Raw genomic sequence first — 18,240 nt, 5'->3', positions numbered from 1 at the left:
CAGATGGTATAACGTTCTCATTCTGGAAAGCACTGTCTGACTTTCACCAAACACAACGCTTTTCATTCAAGCCAAAAATGTCTATTTCATCTGTCCATAAAACAATCTTCAAATAACCTTCTGGCTTATCCATGTGGTTTTTTGCAAACCGACAGGCAGCAATGTTTTTTGGGGGGGAATAGTGCCTTGAAACCCTAACAAGCATACCATTTTTGTTCAGTGTTCACCTGGTGTCACGAATACTGACATTTGTCGATATAAGAGAGATATTAGTTCCTTAGAGATTACTTTGGGGTTCTTTGAGAATTCTCAAAGTATTACACGCCTTGCTCTTGATGTGATCTTGGTTGGCCTACCATGCCTGGGGAGGATAAAAATGGTATTGAACTGCTTCCATCTGTACCTGATCTGCCTGACAGTGGAAGAGTCCAAACCTTTTGGAAAAAGTTTTGTAACCTTTTCCAGCACCAACAATTGTTTTCAGAGGTCTTGAGAAATCTATGTTCTAGCCATGAAACTCTTCCACATATCTTTGTTCTGAAGATCAGACTTTGATTGTGAATATCCAGAATTCTGTTTCTGAAATTAAGCAGGACATCTCACATTCAAATCTGATTATCATCCCATTGATTGAAACACCTGATTCTAATTTCTCCTTCAAATCAACTGAGAACCTTAGAAATTCACATACTTTTCCCACACAAAAATATGTAGCTTTTAATCATTTTTCTCAATAAATAAATGAACAAATTTAATGTTTTTGTTTAACTGGTTTCTCTTTATATAGTTTGAGGACTTGTGTGGAGAACAGAGGACATTTTAGGCCATATTTATGCAGAAATATTAAACATTCAGAAGGGTTCACAAACTTTTAAGCATTGCTGTATTAGCATTCGTTAGCTGTTTAACAAGTTTTGATGAAAGAAAAGACACAGAAAATCAGGTTGGATGATGGGAAGAGAAATATTTTTGTTTTGAATTGAAGTCATAATTGATCTGGACTCATCACTGGAGTGACAGAAAAAGAAAAAATCTGGGAACATCTGGGAACACCTAAACAAAAAGTTCAGCCAAGTATTATTTGCAAATTAAAACCAACTACCATGGATTTTTCTCTATTTTCCACTTAATGTTAGAAAGCATTTTTTAAAAGGCATTTTACTAGGCAAATTCTAGTGACTTTTATTTCGATTAGGATAAATGGACACCACTTTTAAAAATTTTTAAAAATGAAAATGATTCCAATTTTAAAATGTTCATGGGGTTTTCAGGGGAACGTGCTTTGATCTGATAGAGAATACTAATGATAAATCAATATAATTCAAGCAATAAACCTGATTAGAAAGTTCTGAGGGTACTCAATCTGTCCTTGCGAAATTATAATTTCTTTTCCTGATAACTTATTTTATTGAATCATTCTTTTTCACGTATGATTTTTTTTTTTTTTTTTAGGATTTTGTGAAAATGAAGGCCAGTTTTTTTGGCATTGAAAATCTGGTAATATATACTATGATGTGCTGCATGGAAAGCTAGAATTTTGTTTACAAGGAAGGAAACTCTCTTGCCAGGTTATTTATTCTATGTTTTGTTTACATTACATCAGAGGTAGACTCTCAGGCTTGCCAGATATTGCTGAATTATAGCTCCCAGCAGTTCCAGTTGGCCTTCCCTGGAGATGAGGATTGTAGGCTGGTAGCAACTTTTAAAGGATCGCCTGAGAATTTTATTGTAATTCTCACCGAGTTCCTTGATCTTATGAGGATTTGCAAAACTTTTAGATATACTAAATTAATATTGTGATTAATATTTAAAAATATGTGGCCTTTCCACAAATACTGGAAAAAAAGTTAGAGCTTCCACATTCTCAGTGCCATTTTGGATTTTATTTTTACATGAGTCTCATTTTCTTTTTACAGGAGTCCAAATGGCAAGAAACTGGCATAAAAAGTAAAAAAGAAAAAGTTTTTTTATCTTTTCAATTTTGGATCAAGCTCCATTATTCTGAAAGGAAAGCAATATTTGAAAGAATCAATTTATAAGAGTCTATTTAGAGCTTTTTCAATAGACTATGGTCAAGCAATATGTAGTTTAGTGCAATATGTGAAGGCATTGGGAAAGTGACCCATTTATTCAGCACACATTATACATTAGAAACGTATTAATCCATCGGTCATTGTGGTTTTAGAAAAGATATGTAAATAGCATGAGTCCTCCCCATTTTACTTATACATTTACTTAGTGCATGATTCATTTATAAATGCATGCAAGCTATTTTAACTTTCTCCTTAGTTCTGACACCAGTAAAAGCTAGTATGTAAATTCTTATCATTTAAACTGTAAACAGCATTTTGGCTGGCTGGCTGGCTGGCTGGCTAGCTAGAGTGGCATGTGTATGCATGTATATATTTTTCAGGAATAAACTTTTTAAAAAGTGAGTGTGGATGTGTATTTGGATAAATATATAACATATCTAAATACACTGCAGTATAAACCATAGTGGACCTTACTTGTTAGTAAAACTAGAGCAGATTGTTTGAAAAATATTTTAGAATTATATGCCCCTATGGACACATATAGAAAAATGAAACACTAGAAGCGTAGCTGAGTTTTTTCTGCTCTTTTTCTGCTTTTTCTGCAGAAAACCAAATAATCTAATAAAATCAGAGAATCTTAATTTTCAGCCTTCAATGTGAAAGACTTCAGTTTCTAAGACAGCGTTTGATGAATGTATAGCTCTGAATGACCAGTCTGCCCATAAAAGTTTTTTAGCGCTTTAGGAAAAAAAACCTATATTCCCAGATAAAATATATAATCCACAGCCTTTGTGTTTCTCTTGAAGTTCTTCTGAATTGAGGTTCTGGCCCAGCCCTATCAATGCAGGATATTCTTCTTCTTCTCATATCTCTAATGAGGTAAAATGGATTTCTACTTGACTGTGGCATTAAGTTTGAAAGCAAGAGAGTCACCAAGACTGCTTATTTCCCCCATGTTCACAGAAATATATCATGCAACTGCTATGTTTTGGACATCAGATGAGCAGGGACTTTTTTAAAGTCTGTAAAATAGGGACAAGAGAGGGAAAAAGTCAGAAGATAAAAAAGATGGAAAGGATCTGAATGAAGGAACATTCACTTCAAAAGAAAGGAAGAGGCCTATAGAGAATAAAACGAAGAATGGGAGAAAGAAAGAAATACAAGGATAATGATGTTAAATGAATCCAAGACCAACAGCTTATACAAGTCTGAAGATAAAATAATTTTTTAAACATGGCACTGTAAGAGATTGCTACCCCTCACTACCACTAGAGCAGTGGTGGCTTCCTCCCGGTTCGGCCGAGCCAGTAGCAGTGATGATATGACATCACCGAACCGGTTCTCTTTGTTCGGGAGCTGGCCCTCCCGCCCCCCCGCATTATTCTTACCTTTTATTCGGCCCCACCCCCAATCTATTGCTGCCTCCCGAATCCCAGCTGATCAGCTAGAAGGAAAAAAACTGTTTAAACTTTTGCCGTGGGGCTTCAAAGGGCCGCCCTACAGCTGATCAGTGTTAAAAGGCAGTGTGGTGGTAGACCGGTGCCTCCAAAAACAAATGGGTAGACCGGTGGCTCCAAAAACAAATGAGTAGACTAGTGCCTCCAAAAACAAATGGGTAGACCGGTGCATCCAAAACCGAATGAGTAGACCGGTGCCTCCAAAAACAAATGAGTAGACCGGTACAGCTCTGCAAGCAGTTAAAAGCCTGGTAGACCAGTACCTCTGCTAAATCCTAAAGAACTGACACATGACCATCAAGCAACGCCCACAAAATAAGCCACGCCCACAGAACCAGTAGTAAAAAAATTTAGAACCCACCCCTGCACTAGAGGGCATGAAATGTTTTAGACTCAAGTTAAACAACCAGAAGATGCCAGACATATTGGAAGAACTAAAAACTGCAGATGGGTTGTCAGAGAAAAATAAAGCAAACACACTAGGATGTTTCTGTCAGCCAGAGAACTGGCAATGTTCAAACACAACTAGTATAGCGACAAAGCATTGGCTTTGTTTGTATTTACAACTCTTATAATTAGCTCAAATATAGACCATATTCACTAAGCTACCATACTCACTAGACCATTTGATTAGCTGTCTTATAACTGAGTTGCATTCTTGAGTCAAATCATGCCTGCTGACAACCGCATTCACCAAGTCAAAATAAAATCTTCAAAACGCAATCACAATGTTGGGAGAGGACAAAATTAGTAACATCTCATAGGATTTCTTCAGGGTGCTGAATGGCAACCCCTTTATGGAACCAGACTTATTCTAAACTGGTTTCGGAGTCATATGTGTTAATCCAGTTAAATTTTATATCTATCTAGTTTGCCAAACGGTTATTAGAAAAAAAAATTTAAAACTTTGAATTAGTTTGAATTCAAAGTTTCCTCAATTGACCAACCCCCTCCCCCAAACAGCTCTCAAAATATGATAGGTCAATTCCTTCCACACGAGTTTTATTATAAACACTGTACCATCCACGATTTTTAGGTCCAAATCATTCCATTTGTTTGAAAAAATCCAATATTGTGCAATTATAAATAGGGCCTACAGTGTGAAATGCTCCTGTTAAGAGTCACAGCCAACTACTGTATGATTCCCTCCACAAAAAACAATACCTCTTCTATTTCCTTTGATTTCCACTCACCCTCTGTTCCCCTTTCCGACTCCTAAAAATACTTATTTCTAAAGTTATTTTGTACTTCACTGAGCCATGGGATTTTCCTGAGCCTTCTATCAGTGACCTCTTTTGCAGTTTTGGTTACACACTTAGCAAAAGCACTATATGGCATTAAATGTCATTTAACCAGAGTTATGGATATCATTATGAGGAAGACTCCTTCTTTACTTTAAGAGTTCTCAAAAGAACTGGCAGGACCTGGTTGCTATTATGCAAGCAAGAAAACCAGAATTCCTGTATCTACTTATGAATTAATCAGGAAAGAAATTTAGCTGCTTCTCCCAATTCTAGATTTTTAGTTAATTAAATGAACAAACAAACAAACAAACAGTGACATGCCACTTTACTGCTAACAGGATGGGTAGAATATAACCATTATTCTTCAGTGGACTACTAACCAAATCTTGTTGGATTACCTAACACCTACAAAAAATGATGTAGTAAGGGAACATTAGAAAGAACAGGCAACATTTTTTTTTCTATTCATAATCCCTGAACACAAGATACTCAAGATCTTTTAATACAGATAATTTATGCATATACTCAAAAGTGGAAAGAGGACTGAACTTTAGTGCTGAAAAACACTCCTAGACTCAGATATGCTTTGATCTTAATTCTAAATGTATGTCTTTAACTTGTAAGCCACCCAGGGACCTATAGGTATAATAAACAATAGCAATAAAAGCTTTACAGCCCTCTCTAAGTGGTTTACAGAGACAGCATATTGCCCCCCCAACAATCTGAGTCCTCATTTAACCGACCTCGGAAGGATGGAAGGTTAAGTCAACCTTGAGCCGGTCAGGATTGAATTCTTGGCAGTGGAATTTCAGAGTTAGCCTGAAATACTGCATTCTAACCACTGCACCACCACGGCCCTTATAATAAATACAAATGCAATATCCTGAAGATTCTCATCACCACCTTAATTTTTAAAGGATCTTTGAGTGCTACCTCCTCTGCCCCAGTACCATAAGGTATGCATTGAAAATACTTCCAGGGCCAATATTTTCCAAAGCGGAATGACATTTGCTTTTCAGGTCCCTTTTATATAAAAAATGTCCAAACGCATATTATTTTATTGCCTACTGCTAAACTTTGTTTCCAACATGTCAATATAATAAGGACACTTTTTTGATTCTCAAAACATTTGGTTTATTTAAATATAAATGCTCAAACCTTATAAAATTGTGTGTATGACTCTGCGTACCCATACACACAGATACACACACACACACATCTACCTACATATAACTGTAGCCTACCTGTGCAGTAGGGACATGTACCTATTAGGATCTGAACTAGTAAATAATTCTGGTTTTGACATGGCATGCTTGCTGTACTTGTCCGTCAAAGGCAGGGTCTGGCTCAGCAGCGGAAAGAAATGCCTCGCAGCCTCTCTCTTCCCTGTTGCTTTTAAATTAGTACACTGATGGAGCTATGTAGATAAAAGCAAGAATTTATAGCCCAGCTGTGTGGAGGAGGGATGTGTAGCCGAGAGATGTGAGAAAGGGTCTGGGGAGTATTTCTTGGAGTTTGGAGCTGGCTGGAGTGACACATGGAAGTTTCTTATCAAGAGAGCCAGAAAGGGTTTTTCTTTGAGCTGCAGTGCTAAAAGCCAAGCAGCTAAGACCAGGAGGGAAAGATTGGCCAGCTAAAGCCTTTCTGAAGCTATAGCAGCTGTAGCAGGTACTGATAAAGCAGTGGGAAGACCAGAATAACCTAAATGGAGATGAAGCGGCAGAACTAGGGCAGTCCAGTGGCAGAAGAACTTATCAAAAGACAGCATGAAGGCCAGAAGCAATTCAGCAGGTGAGACCCAGGAAGACTCTTGTTAGGCCTCACCTATTGTTAGGTGAGGCCACTGAAAAGACCTTGCACATTCCTTGTAGCTCATCAAAAGGCTGATGCAGTAGAGACCCACTGAAGAATCCGATTGGAAGGACCTACCCTTGAGGCTACTTCAGTGGGTGATTTACCAAAGAGACCCATAGCAGAGAGAGGCAGTGGCTACCAGCGGCTAAATATGCTAACACCGGCTTCCCATGATCTGAGAGATTAGTGTGGAGCAGAAAACCCTAACCTAGACAGAAAACAAACAAAAAAACCACGGTACAGTCAACATTAGGTCCACAGGATCAATTATGTCAGCAGATGTTTGGCCAACATAAAGAGAGGAACCAAGATTACGTGGTTATTCAGCAGGAAGTTGAGAGTTGTAATGCACAATAACTTTGTTTCATAAAATGCACAGCATCCAAAAAGCTGACAAAAATATCCCAAGCGTAGATTGTCACGACCCAGAAAATGGGCATCCAAAAAAAATTGGATTTGAACCCATGTGTTTGGGGTCCATGAGATTCCTGCTGAAATTATTGAAATTTAAAGTACACATTTTTGTACAGATACAAGTTTAAATGAATGAACCTATAAGTGAATCAAACCATATCGTTTCACCTATTTCAATAATCACTGCATTCCCTGGAAACATTTTTCTCTTAAAATGCAGGAACAGAGATCAATCAATATGTAGTAAAAAATTTAAATAATATTGAGCCTAGCTAAATCAAATGGGAAAACGGATATTATGTCAGGTAAAATATTTCCATCCGTATGTAGGATTCAACTGCTCAACTGGGTGATCAGAACATATAGAGAGACTGAAATTAAGTCATCTCCAGTATATGGGACCCCTCATGATTTCCTTTTATCTGTATGGGTATATAAGCAGCACAAAGAAGAGCCATTTCACTAGATAACAGAAGAAAAATAGGAAAAGCCTTACTTGGTAAGCATCAGCTATGCATCACTACGAGTCATTGATAGAAAACTATTTCCTTATTTTGTTACAAAGTACAGCATAAAATAAAGGAAGAATTTCAAGGAACACCAGTTACCCAGTAGAGTGGAGATGGAGAAGGTAGCACAAGTGAGGGGGAGCAACCAGAACACGGATTCAGACTTTTCTAAGTGAAATTCCATCCAGCCACAGAGCTGTTATTACATTAGTTGTGTGTAACACAAAATATGTACGTTGAAATACACAGTATTGTAGAATTAGTGAATTATCCAAAAACAGTTAAACAGCATATTAAATATTTGAAGGACCATTGCTTTATAATTCCCAATCCTGTCTAAGATAACAATGCAGAAACCATAACGTAAGGCATGTAGGTATATTTCAATGTACAAAGTTCAGATTTAATAGAAACTGTCTGCCCTTCATTCTTTTTTCCTTGGGAGTATAAAATATGCAGAGTCCTACCCGGCCATATTGCCATAGGCTGTGTTGTCAAGGTGACAGAGTAGCTCCAGGATTTGAGCATTGCTTGATGAATCATCAGGGGATTCATGATTGCCTGATTCCAATTCCTTCGGCATCCTCCAAACAGCCGCACATGTCATGACTTTACTGTCTGAAGCTAAGGAACAGAGGATAATGTCAACAGATCACAGTAGGGGGAGGCAGGGGAGAGGGGTTTCTGGAAGAGAGAGAGAGAGAGAGAGAGAGAGAGAGAGAGAGAGAGAGAGAGAGAGAGAGAGAGAGAGAGAGCCCTAGCATTTTTGCAATCATAAGCAAGGCACTGCTCATCGGCCATGTAAAAACATTTAAAGAATCCTTCAGAACTTCATTCTAACAATAGAGCATATAGGAGAGAGAGGAAAAAACCCCCGATAGTCTACAAAGCCAGCAAGCTGCATAAATAGCCGAGGTGACAGCAGGCGATACAAGTCACTGGAAGGACTTTCCCCAACGCTGCTTTCTGTACGGCTATTTCAATTAATGCGGGAGAGTACAGCGATTTGCTGAGATTACCATTTTTCTGCTTAATAACACAGGCATAATTTTAAGGTCTCCATCTCTGGCTTTCCTGGGTCATCTTTAATTTGCATGGGTATCTTCTGAACCATGTCTTCTGCAGAGAGCTAGATTTTTAGCTCAGTACTTTTATATTCTGCTCTTCTCCCTTCCCGCCCCCCATTTCAATTCCTTCCAGACAAAATTTTAAAAAATCCTAGATAGAAGTCTCCTGGGCTTTCCAAACTCAAGGCTATTGCTAACTTATGGCTAGCCATAAAATACCATTTATCAGAGGGTAGATAGATGAGGCTTCTCTTCACAGATTTCTGCACCCCATTCCCCCACCCCACCCCCAGGTTTCTTAATAACCTACATAATTTTTACTTTTATTTTCTGGGCACTCTTCCAAACAAATCACTGAGCTGCAGGAACACACTATTTTTGGGTTTTTTCCCCCCTTTTTGTTTGTTTTTCAGAATGCCCTGAAGAATACGTGGCCCCCCGAGATATTACTTGAAATGTCAATGCTGGAAGCTGGCATTTCAATATGGTTACCCTTCTGGAAGATTCCCATTGTGTTCTTTTAATTAAAAGAATTTAGGGGGGAAAAGTCAGATGGCAGTCAAGTCATGGTTCTCTACAAGATAGGAAATAAAGGCATGGAGAAAAGTGGAAGAAGGGGATGGAAAACATATATCATTCTTATGCTCTACATATATAGTTAAATGTCTAAAAATCATTAATGCAGCTCAATTTATTTACCCACTGAGGCAAAATTAATGGTTTTTTTTTTTTCATAGCAGCTTCCCTATATTATTTAACTCAAGAATGAAACCTGGTCCATGGTATCCAGCAGTGTATGGTAGAAACACATCTTATATTCCGAGCACTTTTTCAGCTGGGGAAGATTTGAAATTTAGGGAGCCTGAAGTCGATGCATTTACAAAAAATGACTGGCATGAATGATTTGCCTATTTATTGGGGGGGGGGTAGGGGGAGGGAGGAATAGGCGAGAAACCATCGCTTAGCCTTAGCAGAAGACATGGAAGTTTAGCAGAAGACAAGCTACCTATTCCCTGAAGAATGTTCTTTACATACTTCTGTCATTATGAGGTTCCTGGCAGGGGTGGGTTCTACTTACCTTTACTACCGGTTCGCAACGGGGCCACACACACGTGCTCGCTTCGCGCGTGTGCTCTTCTGCGCATGCACAGAAACGTTCTGATGACGTTGGGGTTGGTGGGCGGAGCCTCCCGCCGGTTTTATTACCGGTTCTATAGAACCGGTGCAAACCAAGGGCAACCCACCACTGGTTCCTGGGAAAAAAGTGGTAAGAGGCTCCTAATAGCCCTTTCTTTCTTTCCTTCCTTCCTTCCTCTTTCTCTCTTTTTTCTTCCTTTCCCTCTGTCTCACTTTCTTTTTCTTTCTCTCATTCACTCACTCACTCACCTTCCTTCCTTCCTTAGGCTCACTTTCCTTTCCTTTCCTTTCCTTTCCTTTCCTTTCCTTTCCTTTCCTTTCCTTTCCTTCTACTTCCATCTCCATCCTCTCTCTCTCTCCTTCTTCCCTGATATGTCCCAGGGAGAACATTATCAATATCTCTGAACAGTATCTCTGCTTTTGAGATATTAATTATCTCAAAAGATATTAATTATAAAGTTAGTGGTAAGATTTGCAAGTAGATTGAGTAACCAGAAAGATTCTTGCCCTTCTAAGAAGAGATTTATACTATACTGTGGTACTGGTCAATATCTGGGGATTAAGACTTAGCGTAACACAAGAGAGCTGAACAAAGCCTTCCCATCTATTGTGACTAGAAGAAAGGCTAACTTGGGTTTCTGGATATGGAAGAATGCCCCGCTAAAGAAAATTAATTGGAGACTGGCTAGACAGATCTCTCACTTTTGTAGTACAATGACTGCTAATTATATCAAGATTGTATATATTTACAAGCATGAGACAATCTGTTGAGTAGGAAGGTATCAGGTTTCACACCTTGCAAACTTAAGAGTCTATCAAACAGTCCTCCTTTACTCGTGAGAGGCTGTGATACGTTCTCATCTTTACACCCCAAATACAGGAGACAGTGTGTGCATGTGTGTGCGCGCATGTGTGTGTCTGGCCTATATCCAGCTTCAGCTATAACTTCAGTCTATTCTAGCTTCAGTGACCCATTCCCTAATAACCTTTGAACTGGACCTCTGCAATGGTTCAAGGGATACTTGGGACTACCCTTGAACACCTGGTGGAACTTCTCACTCTTGCAAAAGGCAGCTGCCCAATTAAACGGGACCACCAAATGGGATCACCTAACACCAGTGTAGATAAATGCTATGCTAGTTACCAATGAGCTACCAACCCAGGACTGTGTATTTTAAAAATTGCCCTCCCAAATCCATTCAATGCACTTAAAGCATTTTCCCCCCAGAAATTATCCCCTTACTTCACCAAGCTGTTAATATTTATGCTCCTAACTGGTTAGCACTGATATAGTTTAAGTTATTCACCACTGATTGATTAATCAAAGGGGAGGGGAGGGGAGAGGGGAGGGAGGGGAGAGGGGAGGGGAGGGGAGGGGAGGAGAGGAGAGGAGAGGAGAGGAGAGGAGAGGAGAGGAGAGGAGAGGAGAGGATTCCTATCTGGCGTAGAAATATAAATAACAAAAGTACCAAGCAGATTCCTTAAAGAGATGCTCAAGAGTTTGTATCCACAAAATAAAGACAATGTTAGGTCACGATATGTTTCTGGAGGAGGAAAAATAAAGAAGATTCCTGTGGAACCCTTGTCTTCCATAATTCTATACCAGGGGTGTCAAACTCGTAGCCCATGGGCCGGATGTGTCACACGCTGGCCATGCCCACCCCCATTTTAGCGAAGGGGGAAAAAAGTCTTGATATGTCATGTGACAATGTGACGACGTGAGTTTGATACTCCTGTTCTATACTGTCCTCCCATCTGCCCATTTCTGGTCATATGCCATTCTTTTGCTACAACAGATCCTCACTTATCCAAGAAGATGATGAGATGATTCAGACAACATCTAATAATTCAATGTTTGAGTAGCTGGCTGCCTCACAGAAAACAAGTATAAGTAACTACCCTGAACATCTAGCCCAATAGGATCCAATAGGATTTTCTACTATCTAAAAAGATGGTAGGCGGTAGAAGACAATTAAAAAAAAAAAGATTTTATAGAGTGACATCTAGAGGACAGAAATAGAGAACAGATGGCTTAGAGAGGTCCCCTAGGCTCTCCAAGCTACAAAGAAGGGGAAAGTGATGAAGAGAGATCAGAAATACAAACAGATTAGATTTTTTTTTTCTTGTCCAGCAACTAGCTGTCTTTAGCTCAATCCCAGGCTGAGAATTCTGAGCAAGATCAGACATCAGCAGCTGCCTATTTGGTAAAAACGACATATTGTTTAAGCACAAGTTAATAATAAACATGCCATAACTAAATTGCAAATGTATCTGTGATTTACACTGCAAACTAAAGAAATATCCCCATAATTATTTCTATTATTTACTCTTGTGCAGATTACAGCTGTCTCTTTTTTAATACTTTCATTAACTATACAAGTTATAAAACATCATTCAAATAACCTGTTTCCCTGAAAATAAGACATCCCCTGATAATAAGCCCAATCGGGCTTTTGAGTGCATGCACGAAAATAAGCCTCCCCCGAAAATAAGCCCTCCCCAAAAATATTTAAACGCAGAGCTGGAGATCAGGTAAGACGGCAAGAGGAGCCCCATCTTGCTCCATGTGCCCCAAAATAAGACCTCCCCGAAAATAAAGGCAAATGCTTATTTGGGGGTTCAAAAAAAATATAAGACAGGGTCTTATTTTCAGGGAAACACAGTATTTAATACCAATGGCACACACACTATTTTGAAAATGCAAGTGATGTACAAGCAGGTCTCCAGTGTCAGGAGGTAGATGTGAAATGAAGGCAAAAATTGAAGGGCAAGTCTAGCAGAGCTCCCATCTGCACGTGAACAGAAAAGTCACCCCGGGTTTTTTTTGCAGAAAGTCTTACATGGTGACGAACGAAAGGGAACATGGTAGCATCAGCCATGACTTTGGAGTGTGCTAAACTCAACCTAAACTGGCATCTGCAGAGCTCCGTGCTGGAATGGGCTGAGCTGAGGCCTTGCTCTTTGATGCGCTCAGGTGGTACAAAGCCAGCTGGCTGCCATTACTCGGTTGCCCTGGGAACCACAATTGAAGTGTACTTCTGAATCTGTACAGGAGGTACTTTTGCACCATTGCCACAGCAGCTCTTGCTGTGCAAAGTTGAAGTTGTGTAGCAGCTCGAGCTACAGCCCAGCTGGTGCCCATTAATGTTCCCTGTATGACAGGAGCAAGCCGCTAGTCTCAGATGCTTCCTTCTTGCCACAGACAAAACAGAAGGATTTATTACTCTTATTAATCCGGATGAAGCCTGCTTTGCTTGTTTGAATAGAAGGGCACTCAGAAGAAATGGTGACTTTATACACGGTGTTTACTACCTTTTCAGCTTTTCGTTCTTTCTGCCCCGTATTGGCAATCTATGTCTAATTTAAAAGTCTCACTCAATTTACTAATGAACGAGGCACAAGAAACGAGAGCTAATTTTAGAAGGGGGCCTTGCCTGATAAAAACATAGTAGAATCTGTCACCAGTGTCGTTCTTAATATTTATATAGCACTGCTTTTAATGAATATGAAGTGCTTTGAAGTAATCTCTGTAGGTTCATATAATCCAAGGGTGAAATGCTCCCGGTTTGGGCCAGATCGCCCGATCTGGTAGCGATGGTGGCGGGTGGTTCGGAGAACCGGTAGCAAAAATTCCTGACCCCCCCCCCATGGCCAGCTGAGCCGCGCGATTATCAGAGGCTTTTTTTTTAACTTTTAAAAGCATTTTTTCTTCGGCCAAAAAAATGCTTTTAAAAGTAAAAAAAAGAACCTCTTTATGATCGTGTGGCTCAGCTGGGATCGTCACAGGCTTTTTTTTCTTTTAAAAGCAAAAAAAAAATGCTTTTAAAAGAAAACAAAAGCCTCTGATGATCAGGCAACTCAGCTGGGATCGTCAGAGCCTTTTAAAAGCATTTTTTTTACAATCTCTTCGGCCGAAGAGGTTGTAGAAAAAATGCTTTTAAAAGTAAAAAAAAAAAAAAAAAAAGTTGGCCACACCCACCCACTCACATTACCCACCTCCCCAAGCCACGCCTACAAAACCGGTAGTAACAAATTTTACATTTCACCACTGATATAATCTTGCATTTTGGTACAAATATTCTCTCATCTATAAAAACTCTTTCTATAATCTCTGTGCAATTCCTTAAAAGAATGGTCCCCAACCCCCAGGCCATGGCTCACTACCAGGCTGCAGCCCGTTCAGAACTGGGTCGCGAAAGAGGTGGACGAGCAAACAGACGGGCATAGCTCCACTTGTGCAGCAAGTGTGCATGCCCGCCATTCGTGCAAATGGAGCTATGTGCATAAGCCTGCTTATCTGCCGCTCGCACAGAACCATTCCCCCTCCCCCTCCAGTCCAGAAAGGTTGGAAACCACTGCCCTAAAATGTAATTTTCAGAAAATCAGGAACATGCTAACCTATCCTTCTTATATTTCAACACCTGTAGAGAAAAAATAAATGTCAGTGGTGAATTTTTTCACACAATTAAGACCTTTACACTCCAGTTTTAAAGTACAGTGGTTGAAAAGCAAACCCAATGAAATTGGTGAATGATCAATTACTAAGGTCCAAGTAATGTGCCAGTCCAGAACGTGTCAAATTTTTCTCAATTACTATTTTCCATCATAAAAAATAGTACAATTTATACCCTGCCCTTATATTCTTCTGATTATTTTTATTCTGCACTTTTTATATTTTTACCTGAAGTTATAACAGAAAATTAGTCTTCAGCAATCCCATTTATATCTGGCCTTCAAACTACTGCTGATCTACAATTTCTAACATCCTAGCTGGGTCTGATACAGCGGTGAAATCCACTTACCTTCGCTACCGGTTCGGGAATGGGAGTGCACGCGCACCTCTTCTGAGCATGCACAGAGCGTAAAAAAACGGGATGTAATGACATCCTGGCGGGTGGGAGGAGCCTCCCACCACCCATGCTACTGGTTTGCACAAGCCGGATAGATCCGGCTAGATTTCACTGCTGGTCTGATACAATTTGCATTTGGACAGCCATAGATTCCTGAGCCACATTTTTACTTCTTGTTCATTTGACACACAAGGTGGCTCTTAGCAATATTTAAAAAGGCACAGCGTTGCAGTCACTATATTCCTGAAAGCAACACTATTCCAGTAATGTGTGTAAATTTATAAATTCATTTTAAGCAAATTCTGCTCATTATGGTGTACTACCAGTGTGAGAACCAAGCAAGGTTTCTTAAAAAGAAGATTCCACAATTCATAAAAGTTCAACGAAAAGCAGCAAAGGAAGCTGGAAAGATTTCCGGAAAATAATCCATACTATTCCTAAGAAAAATTACTCCTTCTTTCCAAAATCCACTGTTGTGTAAAATTAACTAACCACTGTGCTGTAGATGAGCAGTCTCCAGGTGCAATTCCCCTTCAAGCTGCAATTCCCCCAAACAATCCACCCCATATTCCACTGCATGTCCGTCAATAACCCTCTGTTTTCTTGCTAAGAGTGCAACGAACATGGGAAAGGGGAAGAACATATAATCTTTGCTTATTCTCTAACACCATTCCCATCGATTTCCGCATGCTAAAGGCAAGCTCCCTCAGCAGACAGCCATTAGTATCTAGGCCAGCTCGCTCGGCAGTTTCCCTGTCAACAAGCCAATTTTATGTCACATGGGAAACCGACAGAGGTACAAGAAGCTCTCTGCTGTAAGAGTTTGCTTTGCAAAATTTGGTACTGTTCTGCCCCACTCACTCAAACACACAATTAAGTGTGTTTTAGTGTTTATTAATGTTTCCTAGCAGTTCCCTTCACCCAGCCTCAGAACTGTCCCACATAAATCCAGCCACATGCAGGCCAAGCTTTGTCCACAAGGAAATGGCCAATAGTCCATAAAACAATAGAAAGTTGCTCCAACAAGTCCACCAAACAAACTTGAAGCCACCAGGCAAAACTAAAAGTACATCCACAAGAGCTCACTTGGCAAGAGAAGTTCAGAGTATCCCAGGCACAAAGTCAACCAGGAAGCATGAACAAAGACAGCCATAAACCAAACACCTTGTTCCCAGCAATGCCTCCATCTGCCTGCGTGATAAATAGCTTTCCGGTGCAACCCATGAAAATGGGCGGGGTCTTCTCCCAAGTAATCTGGCAGATCTCCTTTGCTCTTATCTTTTCTCTGCCCTACATGTTCTCGGATCCAACATGGAAGGCAGCTCCTTCTCTTCACAGACCTGCAAACTGTCCCCAGCCAAAGCCCCCTATAAATCTCTTTTGGCTGCAGTTCAGAGTTATTAATTAACCCAGTTCCTGACGTGCCATGAATGAGCTCATCCTCCTAACTTGGCCTCGAGGCATAATCAGAGGAGTGGTCCAAGGGAGACATCACAGGTAGAAGCAGGACTGGCCCAGTGTGCTCATTCATGCTCCCCTTCTTCAGCTGTTTGTTCCATCCAAACCCAGAATAACTCAACAGAGCAAATATGTGATTTAGAAGAGAACTACAATGGGAAGTGAGAATAGACTATAGGTGCACAGGCTTTGTAGCCATGACTGACTTGATTTTATGACGTTTTTGTGGTGATCATTAAGCAAATGCATGTAGGAGATGAACAGGCTGAGCCCAAGGGAGGGATCAAACGCATCATCAATCATGAGTCCCTTTGTGCCCACAAGAGATCTAAGTCCAGCCCATCTTGAATTCCTTCTATTCTTATCTCCCGCTAATTTCCATTGGCTGTTAGTAGTTCAGATTCTTGTAGAGAGCTCAACCTTATAATAAATCTTTACACCCATTTGAACTGTCTAGTTCTCCTGATTTTCCTGTTGCTTGACAATGCAGTGGTTGTAAATGAGACCACTGCAACTGTTAAGCAAGCCCATTGTTTGTTAGGGTGGATTTTTACCAAAAACTGTAAATGCAGTTGTGTTGCCGAGCACTTGAATTGTATGTGACCCAGGGTTGACTCTTATAACCAGATCCGGATTGCAAGTCTACTTTTTCAAGTCAGACAAAACTTTAAATGAATGCTAAGCCCTAAGTTGAGGATAACCTATAGTTGTGTATTATGCAGCTAAGTGATTGATAGCCACGCCACAACTGTTTGCTCATATTTGCTTTTAATTCTTCTCCATAAAAATTTGTGAACTGCATACAATTCATTAAAAAATTTAAAGGCTGATCCCTAAAATTGTTTCACTCTGGGCGACATCACCCCACCAATCTGACTTTGTATAAAATATACAAAAGTATGAAGGCTATTGCTTAACGCATTGTAAGCTGCCCTGAGTCTCCGGAGAAGGGCGGCATATAAATCAAATTAAAAAAAAAAAATCTGCAATAGTTTTTCAAGGAGACAGGCTGGTAAGAGACATGCTGAGTTGGCCTCATGAAGAAAGAGCATCAATCCCTTGCTACCAGTCTTTCCCAAGAGGAGGGTCAATAAGAAAGGCTGTTGAGTTACAGTAACCATCTTCTGGATGGCATCTCCAACCCTTCTCCAACTATAGATGCTATAGGTAGGAAATATAAGTAGGAGAGAGCTATCAGCAAGCGTAAAAGACAAGGGACTGTTGGCCAGCTACATGACCATTCTCCAGCAGTGGAGGCGGAATGATAGAGCAAGGTTCTCTATAAGGATATGAACTCCCAGTATTAGAATTATGGAACAGTTTTAAAATCTTATTTTAATATATAATATGGAATTAAGAAGCAGGCTATCTCCCCCAGAAGATTTCTGGCATAGATTCACTTCAATAAATCCAAAGAATGCTCTATTTTAATATTTATAATTCAGATTTCTAAGGCCATCCAATTACATGCATTTCTCATAATATTTTCAAGGGTCTGCTTATCTGCAGACAGGCTTATCTGGAAATATATATGGGAAATATATATTTTTTACATTTGTGCCTTCAAGTCAGTTTTTGATTTCTGATAACTGCCTGAACTAGTCCTCACTCTTTTCTTGGCAAGATTTTTTAGAAGCCGTTTGCCAGTTTTTCCTTCCTAGGACTGAGAGTGATTAACCAGCCCATTGTCATCCCAACTGGCTTAGAGCCTAAGGTGGAACTATAATTCTGGGCCTGGATCTAGCCTGATGCCTTAACCACTGCTACACCAAACTGGTTCGGATACTGTATATAAAAATAGAAAGGTGAAAAGTAAAGGTTTCCCATTCAGTCGTGTCTGACTCTAGGGGGCGGTGCTCATACCTCTGTTTCCTAGCCAAGGGAGCCAGCATTGTCCAAAGATGCTTCAGTGATCAATTGGTCATGTGGCCAGCATGATTATACAGCTAGGCAAATACAGATACTTAAAAAAAAATATTACCATATATAACCAAAGATAAACCCATCTGCGGATAATCCAAACCTTATTTTTTGGTGCATTTTGGCACCTAAAGTTCTTGGCCTACTAATGAGTATATACAGTATTGTTAACAGCCCCCCCAAAAAAAGAAAAAAGAAGAAGCCCATTTTAGAATTTGCTGTATTTCTGACACATTCAGAAATCAGTGCTGCTAATGCTGATGCTAATTTAAATGATAATGCTTTCTTTTTCATCGG

At 39.8% G+C, this 18,240-nt stretch overlaps 1 protein-coding gene across 4 annotated transcripts in view; it reads right to left on the bottom strand.

Moving 5' to 3' along the window:
- The window catches only part of EIPR1 (EARP complex and GARP complex interacting protein 1), a 61,793-nt gene that overhangs the window by 24,088 nt on the left and 19,465 nt on the right, over positions 1 to 18,240 (bottom strand). For 2 of the 4 annotated variants that reach the window (XM_034432027.3, XM_087882420.1), the window contains one exon: positions 7,979 to 8,135. The exons of the other annotated variants lie outside the window; for them this stretch is intronic. In XM_034432027.3, coding sequence (XP_034287918.1) covers positions 7,979 to 8,135 — 157 coding nt within the window. The remainder of the gene's footprint in view (positions 1 to 7,978; positions 8,136 to 18,240) is intronic. 4 annotated transcript variants of the gene reach the window in all.

The sequence above is a fragment of the Pantherophis guttatus genome, chromosome 1 (genome assembly GCF_059756535.1).
Source record: "Pantherophis guttatus breed Tessera chromosome 1, ASM5975653v1, whole genome shotgun sequence".
NCBI classification, from domain to species: Eukaryota; Metazoa; Chordata; class Lepidosauria; order Squamata; family Colubridae; genus Pantherophis; species Pantherophis guttatus.
Note: the sequence above shows the minus strand (reverse complement) of the source record. Positions and strands in the feature narration are given on the sequence as shown.